Genomic DNA, 12,759 nt, shown 5'->3' with positions numbered 1-12,759 from the left:
ATATATAGAGAGGGTAATGAAAGCGTGTTGATTGAATTATGTGGTAGCTGTCCACCGCTAACTTTATATGGGCTCATTCTCCACATTCTGCTACAACCTGATCGCCTGACGGATTAGTTTGATCCGGTCGCTTCTGATGTCTTCTAGACGATGATTATAACGCGTCTCTCTTCTAGTTCAGGGAGTGTAGCTTAAGTGTAAGCGTTCATTGTAATATAGGTGTCTCTTCTAAGTGGCATGTGGCTGTGAATGTTACCGGCACGTTCCCCAAGTCAGCAACTTCTCCAACCCTGAACGGTGCAGTTAATGTGCCGCAGGATTACACCCTAAATAGAGTTTGTCTTACCATCATTGGTTTGATATCTATTGCCCGAAAGGTTTCCGTCATCCAGCCCATTGAACTGGACAAGGTTACTCTCAAGCTGTGCTCGGGATTTAATGTCTTGGCTTATATCATTGCGAAGGAGCTGCAGCTTGTCTTAATTGAACGTCAATTTATATTTCTGTGGACGATGTGGTCCAGAGTGGTGCGGAGGGTTCTGTGTGTGTCATCTGCAATTTCCACTATAAAAGTTTGTCTTTGATCGCGTCGGTTCTGACTTAAGCAAGATTACTGGGGCAAGCACAGTGCCCAGGGAGGGTGGAGGATCCAGATTTGACTTTATTGACATACTATTTTATGATCCTCGTGTTAGCAGAAATATAGATCCATCTTCCTCGTCTGCATTCCCCCATGCCGCTCTTGCACGTCCCACGCCTCGCCTGCACGTCCAACACCCTCGCCTGCACGTCCAACACCCTCGCCTGCACGTCCAACACCCTCGCCTGCACGTCCAACACCCTCGCCTGCACGTCCAACACCCTCGCAGGCATTCCCCGTGCCGTCTTCGGCACGCCCCACGCCCACAGTTCCTCCACAACACCATTATATCAGTAATTAAAGCAATCAGTATGAAGTAGAGGACGCCCTCCGTGGAGCTGGGGGGGGGGGAGGGACGGCTGCAGTATCTAGTCTCCACGTCGAGGGGGGGGGGGTAATAAAATTGAGGGGAGAGGATTAATATGGGTGCTGTATGGAAGGATTAATATGGGTATTGGAGATAGGATTAACATGGGTGCTGGAGGGAGGATTAATATGGGTGCTGGAGAGTGGATTAATATGGGTACTGGAGTGGATTAATATGGGTGCTGGAGGGAGGATTAGAATGAGTGCTGGTGGAAGGATTAACATGGGTGCTTATCTTGAGGAGTTTCCGGGGCTTAGCGTCCCCGCGGCCCGGTCGTCGACCAGACCTCCTTGTTGCTGGACTGGTCAACCAGGCTTATTTGACGCGGCTGCTCGCAGCCTGACGTATGAATCACAGCCTGGTTGATCAGGTATCCTTTGGAGGTGCTTATCCAGTTCTCTCTTGAACACTGTGAGGGGTCGGCCAGTTATGCCCCTTATGTGTAGTGGAAGCGTGTTGAACAGTCTCTGGCCTCTGATGTTGATAGAGTTCTCTCTCAGAGTACCTGTTGCACCTCTGCTCTTCAACGGGGGTATTCTGCACATCCTGCCATGCCTTCTGGTCTCATGTGATGTTATTTCTGTGTGCAGGTTTGGGACCAGCCCCTCTAATATTTTCCACTTCTAAATTATTATGTATCTCTCCCGAAAGAATACAGATTTAGGCTCTTTAGTCGGTCCCAATAGTTTAGATGTTTTACTGAGTGGATTTTAGCAGTAAAGGATCTCTGCACGCTCTCCAGGTCAGCAATTTATCCAGCTTTGAAAGGGGCTGTCATTGTGCAGCAGTACTCCACTCTAGAGAGCACAAGCGTTTTGAAAAGTATCATCATCGGTATAGCATCTCTAGTGTGAAAAGTTCTTGTTATCCAACCTGTCATTATTCTTGCAGTTGTGACGGCTACTTTATTGTGTTCTTTGAAGGTAAGGTCTTCCGACATGAGTACACCCAGATCCTTTACATTGCCTTTTCGTTCTATGTTATGATTTGACTGAGTTTTGTACGTGGTTTCCGTTTTTTCCGTAGCTCATGAGCTGGAACTTATCTTTGTTAAACACCATATTATTTTCTGTAGCCCATAGAAAAACCTGATTTACATCTGATTGAAGGTTTGCCGTGTCCTCTATGTTGTCTACTCTCATGAAAATCCTAGTGTCATCTGCAAAGGATGATACAGTACTATAGGTTGTGTTCTTGTCTATGTCCGATATGAGGATGAGAAAAAGTACTGGAGCAAGCACAGTACCCTGAAGGACTGAGCTCTTCACGGTTGATGGACCGGATTTTATTTTGTTGACTATTACACATTGGATTCCCTCCAGCAGCCATATTAATCATGCTGGAGAGAGAATTAATATGGCTGCTGGAGGGAGGATTAATATGGGTGTTGGAGAGTGGATTAATATGGGTGCTGGAGAGTAGATTAACATGAGTGCTGGAGATAGGATTAATATGGGATGCAGGCGAGAGGATTAATATGGATACTGGAAGAAGTATTAATATGGGTGATGGGGGGGGGGGAATTTGGGTGCTGGAAGATTAATATGGGTGCAGGAGGATTAATATGGGTGCAGGAGGGAGGATTAATATGGCTGAAGCAGGAAAATGGCCCTAATAAGTTTTTGTGGAAGATTTAAGGAGAAGGGATAAAATGGGGATAGTGTAAATAGGAGAGTTTAATATAAAGAATGGGAAGATAAAAGGTGGTGGTAAGGGAGAGTCTGAATGGTAGGGAAGATTACAATGTTTCGTATGGATGTGAGGGGAGAGACCAACGTAGGTGAAATATATATATATATATATATATATATATATATATATATATATATATATATATATATATATATATATATTAAAGGAAAGGTTTATATGTACATATGAGTCTATGGAAGAGGACTGATATCGAAGTTACTTTTATTAGGAGGGGAAGGTTGATATGGGTAAAGTAGATGGGTAGACAAACCTAGTAGTAGTAGATGGGTAGATGGGCAGGAAAGGTTAGTAAGGTAACTGGAGGCGGTGTGTTTATATGGGGAAGGGAAGGAAGAGTTAATTGGAGAGGGGTTGAGGTCGTATATAGTGCCGTGTGTGTTTACTGTATGGGGTGTGGAGGTCATGGGGGAGGGTGGGTGTGGAGGTCATGGGGGAGGGTGGGTGTGGAGGTCATGGGGGAGGGTGGGTGGAGAGGTCATGGGGGAGGGTAGGTGTGGAGAGGTCATGGGGGAGGGTGGGTGTAGAGAGGTCATGGGGGAGGGTGGGTGTGGAAAGGTCATGGGGGAGGGTGGGTGTGGAGGTCATGGGGGAGGGTGAGTGTGGAGAGGTCATGGGGGAGGGTGGGTGTGGAGGTCATGGGGGAGGGTAGGTGTGGAGAGGTCATGGGGGAGGGTAGGTGTGGAGAGGTCATGGGGGAGGGTGGGTGTAGAGAGGTCATGGGGGAGGGTGAGTGTGGAGAGGTCATGGGGGAGGGTGGGTGTGGAGGTCATGGGGGAGAGTGTGGAGGTCATGGGGGAGGGTGGGTGTAGAGAGGTCATGGGGGAGGGTGGGTGTAGAGAGGTCATGGGGGAGGGTGGGTGTAGAGAGGTTAAATGTTTAGCGCCTGGTGTGAGCTACAGGGAGGAGGGTTGAAGCATAATTACAACGTCTCCCTGCTCAAATATTGCTGGCTGGCCAGTAATAGTCTTGTCTCATGATACCATTATTACAGGGAAAGGCACACCCGTGATTGAATTTTACCCACAACATTATTAAATAATTATATATATATATATATATATATATATATATATATGTCGTACCTAGTAGCCAGAACGCACTTCTCAGTCTACTATGCAAGGCCCGATTTGCCTAATAAGCCAAGTTTTCCTGAATTAATATATTTTCTCTAAATTTTTTCTTATGAAATGATAAATCTACCCATTTCATTATGTATTAGGTCAATTTTTTTTCATTGGAGTTAAAATTAACGTAGATATATGACCGAACCTAACCAACCCTACCTAACCTAACCTAACCTATCTTTATAGGTTAGGTTAGGTTAGGTAGCCGAAAAAGTTAGGTTAGGTTAGGTTAGGTAGGTTAGGTAGTCGAAAAACAATTAATTCATGAAAACTTGGCTTATTAGGCAAATCGGGCCTTGCATAGTAGGCTGAGAAGTGAGTTTTGGCTACTAGGTACGATATATATATATATATATATATATATATATATATATATATATATATATATATATATATATATATATATATATATATATATATATATATATATATAATGAGTGGTTATCTAATAGGGCAAGTTGATTTGTTTTTGTTATTTTGAGTTAAAACTAACATAGAAATTTGATCGAGCCTATCAAAGTCAGTAAATCATTTTCCTATTATTGTTTGAAAAGAATTAATTTGGAAAGAAATATTTGAAAATAACGAATAAAGTTCTGCCTGTCAAGCCAATCGTTCCTTGCATACTAGGCCAAGTAGTACAGTTCTGGCTATTACGTACTACTTGTACATTGTTTACATAGGTTCAGTGGCAGTTTCCCCTCCCACTTTCATCCAGTCTTATTTCTAGGTAAAATTGGAGAAGTGATGAGTATACTGCAATTGTCTCAACTTCTTGTAGTGTACATAACCAATTTTGTTGTGAAAAGGGTATGGAAGGTAGGGAAGAGACAGACAGTATGGAGGGTAGGAAGAGAGGCAGACAGTATGGAGGGTAGGAAGAGAGGCAGACAGTATGGAGGGTAGGAAGAGAGGCAGACAGTATGGAGGGTAGGAAGAGAGACAGACAGACAGTATGGGGGGGTCTCGGAAATGGTTCTAGTTCAGCAAAATTGACAGGATCACTATTCTTCAAAAGATTGGAAATCACTCGCTATTGTTAATAGCCACGTAAAGATGTGGTTTGATTAATTCTTTTGTGTGTTATAATTTAAGGTCATTACAATATACATCAAGATATTAATAAAAGGTTTTTAATCGTTGCAACATATCAGATTACGTTTGTGACTTCTTGCTAACCTCTTAATAACCATTCAGCATTTCCTCCCTAATCGACAGGTGACCTTCAACAAGCGGAAGTTTGGAGTGATGAAGAAGGCCTATGAACTGTCAGTGTTGTGCGACTGTGAGATTGCACTCATAATATTTTCGTCCTCAAACAAACTTTACCAGTATGCCTCTACGGACATGGACAAGGTGCTGCTCAAGTACACAGAATATAATGAGCCACACGAATCCCTCACCAACAAAAATATCATTGAGGTAGAGAAGCACCAGCGTTACCCCCCCTTTGACTGAACTTCACGTGCTTGTTAAAATGCTTATCCCCCTATTTATTGCAGCTGCCAGTAGAACTTCCAGCTTGGAGTGTGACTTCAGAGTGTACGCCATGTGTCGGCAGTGTTGTGTCTGCTTTACCTCTCCCCCCCCACTAACCCAGGTGAGCGTAGCCCCACCACACTGCCCACCAACTGGGAACACAGCATTACCTGTAACGACTCCAGTGGACCCTGGTGGGTGGGTGGTGGTGTGGGCTTGCGTCGCCAGCATCTCGTGTGTTGTTGTGAGCTAACAGCCCTGCTCGTTTGTACATTACAGGTGACATTCACAAAGCGCAAGTTTGGTCTGATGAAAAAAGCATATGAGTTGTCGGTGTTGTGTGACTGTGAGATCGCACTCATCATCTTTAACTCTAGCAACAAACTATTCCAATATGCCTCCACGGACATGGACAAGGTCCTCCTCAAGTACACCGAGTATAATGAGCCTCACGAGTCCAGGACCAATAATGATATTGTCGAGGTAATAATCATCCTTCATCAACAAAGTTTTACTCTTAAAAATATATAGATTATTGATTGCTTTAATGATCAAATATTCATTTTGGGGTGACTGGATACCAAAGGAAAAATGCAGTGCTATATATATTTTTCCAGTAAAAACTTAAGGCATATACTTTATCAATCAGGGTGCTTATGTCTGTATAAAGGATTTTGGAGGTTCAAGTTTTTTTCACACTTTATAGTGCAGTATCCATATAGATTTCATAATATTCATATAGCTTTAAATAAATCAATAAATTCATAAATAAGCATTATGCACATCGGAATAAAATCCTGCAAGACTAAACCGTAGCTCACCTGAGCTTTTACAGAATCATAAGACATTACAGTATTTAGTAGCATGGAAGTTCATAAATTCATTATTAAACTAGCATGTTATATAGAGCATTGTTAATAATATATAGTTTTATACCAGTAGTTTAGTTTGCATGTGACTATACAACATTGGCAGTGTAGTGAGCATGTGACATTTTGTGGTATTGTATTTAATAATGTGTATGTTAGCATGTTAGAAGTGTATTTTTTTTTAAAGTAACTGATGATATAACATGTCAAAACCTTCTCAGATGAGCATCAATTTCAGCTTTATTAATAGTAATTATAAATTTAGTTACAGTATTAAAAATGAGGCATAATGTAATAAAGTACACTACTGTATTGTACAGAATTTCAAGTCTGAGAAGGATATGTAATTAGTTTCAGTAGTCACGTTAGCAATTATTCGTATCCAGGTCTAATTGTGCACACACACACACACACACTTGCCTGATACTGTAATATTAGTGTGGTATTAATGTACATGTAGCATAAGGATGTTATAATTTTTCTATTGAAATTTTCAGTATATATTGGTAGATCTGGTGTACAGTATTTATATGTGGTGTTTAGTACAATAGAGTATATAAATATGTAAATCCTTTCATGTATAATATATGCATTCATATTTTGGTTTAATTAATAGTTATCAACAACACTATCTTACATTTTTTTAACTTGGGAAATAAACCTATATTATTCATGCCGGGAATGCCACCAAAAACCACCAAATTGCTTATTATAATAATGCCAAAATATGAAATAAAAGCAGAACAGCTTAACAGGTTTCCTGTCACTGACAAATCAAATACATATGCTGTTCTTTACAGAACCTTCCATATGAAGACAGCATCACTGGATACAAATAGAATCAATGCAGTAATATTTATATATTCATGTCTTTACATAATCATATAGTAAACACATTCAAAGCACAATACAGTACAGCACACCAGCAAATAAATATGGCAAAGATGTTTTTATTTTGCATCTTAACTGTTAAAACTATGTTATGCATTTTTTGTATTACCCAGTATGCATAAAATATTGGTAATACAGAGGTTAAAACTGAACCATGATGTATATACTGTAGTTACATTTCTTTAACTATACCTACAGACATTTTTACATAATTTTACTATTTTTTGTTTATTCATAATCAATCTTGCACTTGAATATAAATATAGTGGGGCACAGGAGGTGTTGAAGTTGGGAAGGGGGGCTCTTTAGTGTGGGGTGTGTAGAGACTTGGGGCGATTTATGGGCAAACTCATTATGGTTTGTCGCCCCCTTTCCACCACCAGCCTAATTTTAAGTACTGTACAGGTGGCAATTAGACCAGTGATTTATACATTGTAGTGTGAAGTAGTGCTGTGAAGCCAGTGATCCCTTACCACGCACCCTTATGTTGCTGATTACTGCTAATCCACGCCCTCCCTTATGGTCCATTATCTTAAAGTTTATCCCATGGTCAACGAGTTCAAGCCCCCTGCTACACTGACGTTTTGTATTCACTAGAAAGAAATATGGAAGAATGTTTTTTTGACCACTTCTTTTTTGCAGGGTTGCCAAAATTGTGTTAAATTTTATATCCTATGTGTTGGATGATTTACTTAGTGCAGTATAATAATAATAATTTATTTAGAAAAAGTACATACATAGTTGCAGAGTTACAGTACAAACATTCTGTTTGATTTAAAGATAGAGGTAGTACATACAATACCTAAAGCCACTAGTACACATAGCGTTTCGGGCAAGTACTATACTTTATTCGGGCTATTCGGGCAGTACTATACTTTAATAGCACTGTATATTACACATCTACTAGTTTGCAATCACTGTGTGTAAAATGCAGTATCTGGTTGGTGCTAGTTTTGAAATGCAATGTAAATTGTACACTGGTTAGTAATTTAAATAATGGGAATAAGTCTAGCCCTTGTTTAAATAATTGCTGCACTGTTCAAAATGGTAAAGATCAGTAGTACAGCACAGTGTATATTATTGATATTCACAAACTTTGGTTCTTGTCAAAAGAAATTACTTAAAACATTAAAATAATTATGGCCAGCTATTAATGTTAATATATATTAAAAGAAAGCAGGCATTGAAAATAGTAGAGTTAAAAGAAAGCAGGCATTGAAAATAGTAGTTAAAAGAAAGCAGGCATTGAAAATAGTAGAGTTAAAAGAAAGCAGGCATTGAAAATAGTAGAGTTAAAAGAAAGCAGGCATTGAAAATAGTAGAGTTAAAAGAAAGCAGGCATTGAAAATAGTAGTTGGCTTTTCACAAATATTCAGTGGCTTACCTAGTTTATGTAAATGACTGGAGGGGAAAGAATGGCAAAACATTTTTGAGGTGGCTGCAAATAATCACATTTAATGTGGTATAATTATTAACAGCCAAGTATAACACGCCCATTTGTTTAAAAGGAAGCAGTTAAGCGCATTCAGGATCACAGCCGAAACGTCTCTGGTTCAATTCCTGTGGCAGGACAGAAGTATTTGGGAAAAGTTTCTTTCTACCTAATGCCGCTGTTTACCTAGCAGTCAATAGGTACTCAGGAGATTGGCAACTGTTGTGGGTTGCATCCTGGGAAAGGTCAGTAGTTAGTCTAGGTAGGATCTCTAATAACCCTAACAGACTTCTTGTACCTGACACTGGGAAAGGAAATGCATCCAAAGTCCAAAGCTTGTGCTCATTTGTACATACTGTTTATAGTAATACTAAGATCATTGACATGGCCGTTAGACAGTGTTGCAAAAATAAGTTTATATTTTTAGAAGACATACATGCCACTCATTTACTTAGCCCCTGACTCAGGGATTTATACCCCCTCAATAACACATAAGCAAGAGATCATGAAAGGCATCTTTGTGTGTTTCAAAAATCCAATGAATTTTGTTAAAAGTACTGCAATGAATGTAGTTTCTTATTAGAGCCAAACCACACTAGGAACAGGTGGGATCAAGTTTAATTTATTACATTCAATTTGTTTATTAAAATATAGGTAACAGCCACATAGACCAATAAAAGCTTTTGCCATGGTCTTAAAAAAAAAACAGCGGTAACAGTTTTGAGGGATACGGTGGACAAACATGGGCACATGATTGTATATTGAGGCAATTTTTCTTCCATGCCAGTTACAATACTGAACAGTGTATATCTGGAGTTACACTAACTCTTGAGCAAATTGAGCACCAAGGCACATTCATAGAACACACTGGTGTTGTCATCTCCTGGAGAGACTTTGTCTGGGATCTCCGATTGCAGTACCAAAATGTACCAACACTGCCTTACCAGAATCTAACAGTGATAGAGAGAAAGAAGGCTGTGATCATCAAGAATAGGAGAGTAAGATGTCAGGCTTTGTTTAAAAGACATTTCTAATGAAATATTACAGAAAATAATACTGAACTGGTACTGTATATATAAAAAAAAGTTAATGTCTCATTTATTTATACGTGCTAGTACTGCACTATATACTGTACAGTATATTAAAATGTTGAACATATTAAACTTAGTTTATATATATATATATATGAATGAATGACAGTGTCAGACCACGGAGGAAGAATTGAAACAAACCAGCGTTGAATGTAATGAAACGCCATTTTCTGGGTGAGACCCGGAGGCTCCCCGGAGCTTTACCGGCTGATATGCTAATGTCAGACTTTGGCATCAGTCATGTGTATGGAGTTCTAGGGCCTACCGGGGACCACGAGCCAGAACCTGGCCCCCTCAGAGAGGCAAGGGGAGCAATGGCCTATAGAAACCCCCGTGTGGTTGGAAGCATTCTATGTCTGCCATCGACCGGGTCAAGCATCCAGAAAGGTAAGCATTCCAAAACAAACCCCTATTCTGGTGAAAATTGCTACCTAAGCCGAACTAGTGAATAGAACTCTTCAACAGAAAACACGGAAACTAGTATGACGTCATACGTCACCGCGCCGCTGTCTGCGCAGCTCCCCCCTCCCCGGGAGGGGGAAGGGGGAGCCCCAGACCTCCCACGCCGGCTATCCACCCATCAGTTCTGAGGCTGGATGTCAAAACACGCGAAAAACGCCGACCGGAGGGAGGGAGGGTTGCCGGGGAGCCTCCGGGTCTCACCCAGAAAATGGCGTTTCATTACATTCAACGCTGGTTTTCTGGGGGGAGCCCCGTCGGCTCCCCGGAGCTAACTACCCACAGAGGAAGGTCAAAGGGACAAAACCGGGAGGCGGACACCACGCACCCCCCAAGGAGGCGAGACAACCGGCAGCAAACGCCAACCCAAGGCGCCACAGCCCCGAAAATCCCGGGAACAACACGAGAACCACGAGCAGCAAGGCCCCTGCACGAACACCAAAAATCCATGCCCGAAAGACTGCAAGGCCACGTCGCCCAGACGGCAGCGAGAGCAGCGAAGCCACGAACGCCACAGGCATAAGGGAAGAACACAGGCAGCTTAGCCACAAGAACACGGCTGACCACCCGGGACACCATCACCCGCGAACCGGGAAGAACAGAACCGGATCAACGCAAAACGCGCTCCGGACCCAAACGCCGTGGCACGCAAACAACAGCAGAGGGCCGCCACTGAACACAAAAACGACACACCCCCGGCCCGACCAATGAAGCACCAACAAACCCTGGACCCCTCCAGAATGCAGCAGCCCCACCCCGCGCCAGAAAAGATGGAGACTGCTGCCATCAAACAACCAAAACGCTAAAACCGAAGGAGCAAGAAAACACAGCGAACCGACCCCCAGAGGCAAAGGCCCAAAGGAAAGAGCCGACGAAAAAACACACCGGAACCGAAGGGGCACTACCAACCGAGGAGAAGACAGAGCACGCTGACCAGAGACCAGGATGGTGCAAGCGGCGCACGAACAGGCCGGAGGTGAAATGACGCACAAGACAGCTGACTAACGGTGCAGAAGCAACACCAAGACCGAAAGCAAGCTGAAGCGGCTCCGCCTGCGCCGCACGAAAAGAGGCGACAGTATGTGGCAAGACGACGGCCCCCAACCCCCACTAGAAAACCAAGCCGAGAGTAAACCAAGCCAACAAGAAGGACCCACCGAAGAAGGGACAGGAAAAGGAAGGACCGCCAAAATACCCCATACTGCCGCCAAGAAGCACGCAGGTGGGACACCTACCACGAAGCCACCCGACCACCAACCGGAGGCGAGACCACGAGGCAGAACATAAGCAGCCCCGACAAGGCCCCCCCGAGCCCAGGAAAAAGGCGGAGCCGCGAGAAGATCTCGGGCGCGACCACCGAAACCCAGGCGGCACAAGGAGATGGAACGTCTGCCGAACAGAAAAACTCCGAAGCATGCAAGCCCGCCAGGAGTTCAGAAACGACGGGTCCGACGCGAGACATCGCAAGAACCCCCCCAAAAAAAATAAAACAACAACAACAACCGGCAGGGCAAGCTAGGAAAACCAAAGAAGGCGGAAGGGTCGCCGCCAGAACAGGACCCGAACCAAGGGGCCCGAACAACTGCAACAGACCGAAACAAAGAAGCACATCACAGGACACAGGCTGACCAACGCCTAAGAACACACGCAGAACATTCCTGCTGCAGAAGAGGCAGGAAGAAAGAGCAGAAGCACAAAAAAAAAAAAAACCAGGAGAACAACCAGGGGTGGACAATCAGGCAGGGACAAAAACCCCACGCAATCCCCAGGCACAAAACGGCAGCAAAGCGCCACTCCACAACCGGACACAGGAACAAGGACACGCCACCGTGAAACACGGTACCAATGCTCACGTGCAGCAGCAGCAGCAACAGGCACCACTGCAACATGCAACATGTAAATAGCAACTCCCCTCTGCAAAGGCAGAGAACGGAGCAGGCAGACCCCAGACAGGGCCAACGGAGACACGACAAAACCCTGCAGGCCCAGAAACCTGCACCAGGCGACCGACGGCGGAGAAACCCCGCTCGATACCTGCTGGATGAGGTACTGGGAGCTCTTTTACACCTCAAGCCCGGCCCAAGGTCAGGCCAGACCGGCCAGAGGATGGCCCACCAGGCAGCTGCTAGGAGCAGTCCACCGGCCCACATACCCCCACAACCAGGACGGGCCGGAACTGCCATACGAAAACAGGCCAGTGCGCCCTGGAAGTCCACGGACGAACCAGCAAGAAGGCTTATGCTCGCAAGTAGGTCGTGTAACAAGCACAGACCACTGATGGTAATACAGTGTACCCCAAAAGTGCCAATAGCACCACTGCACTCCACTGGTACTATCCCGCAAGTTCTACCAGATAGGCGGGACCCAAGAGCCAGAGCTCAAATCCTGCAAGCACAGCCAGGAGCCTCACCAGGTGAGTACAGAACCAACCCTACAACCCCCACACCTCACAACATTAAAAAAGGAGGGTCCCCTGAACGACTGTAGCATGGGTTGGACATGCACAGGAGGGGGACAGGAAGGGGTGATAAAGGGACAGTCACTGGTGTGCGAACGGTCTCAGTCGTACAAAATTATACCTAAATAAAGACAGGTATATGAACACCGCCGCATCCAGCGCCCGGCCAAAAGACGCCAGACCGCAGAAACTCACCTGGCGAATGGTGGCTCGAACTTGACACGACTCAACCGTGC

At 43.9% G+C, this 12,759-nt stretch overlaps 1 protein-coding gene across 24 annotated transcripts in view; it reads left to right on the top strand.

The window, feature by feature from the left end:
- The window catches only part of Mef2 (myocyte enhancer factor 2), a 653,808-nt gene that overhangs the window by 628,551 nt on the left and 12,498 nt on the right, over positions 1-12,759 (top strand). For 12 of the 24 annotated variants that reach the window (XM_069323711.1, XM_069323713.1, XM_069323708.1 and 9 more), the window contains 2 exons: positions 5,063-5,266; positions 5,603-5,806. In XM_069323711.1, the coding sequence (XP_069179812.1) occupies positions 5,063-5,266; positions 5,603-5,806 (408 nt within the window). The remainder of the gene's footprint in view (positions 1-5,062; positions 5,267-5,602; positions 5,807-12,759) is intronic. The other 12 variants (XM_069323723.1, XM_069323718.1, XM_069323722.1 and 9 more) reach the window with 2 other exon arrangements.

Source organism: Procambarus clarkii, chromosome 13 (assembly GCF_040958095.1).
Source record: "Procambarus clarkii isolate CNS0578487 chromosome 13, FALCON_Pclarkii_2.0, whole genome shotgun sequence".
Lineage (NCBI taxonomy): Eukaryota > Metazoa > Arthropoda > Malacostraca > Decapoda > Cambaridae > Procambarus > Procambarus clarkii.
Note: the sequence above shows the minus strand (reverse complement) of the source record. Positions and strands in the feature narration are given on the sequence as shown.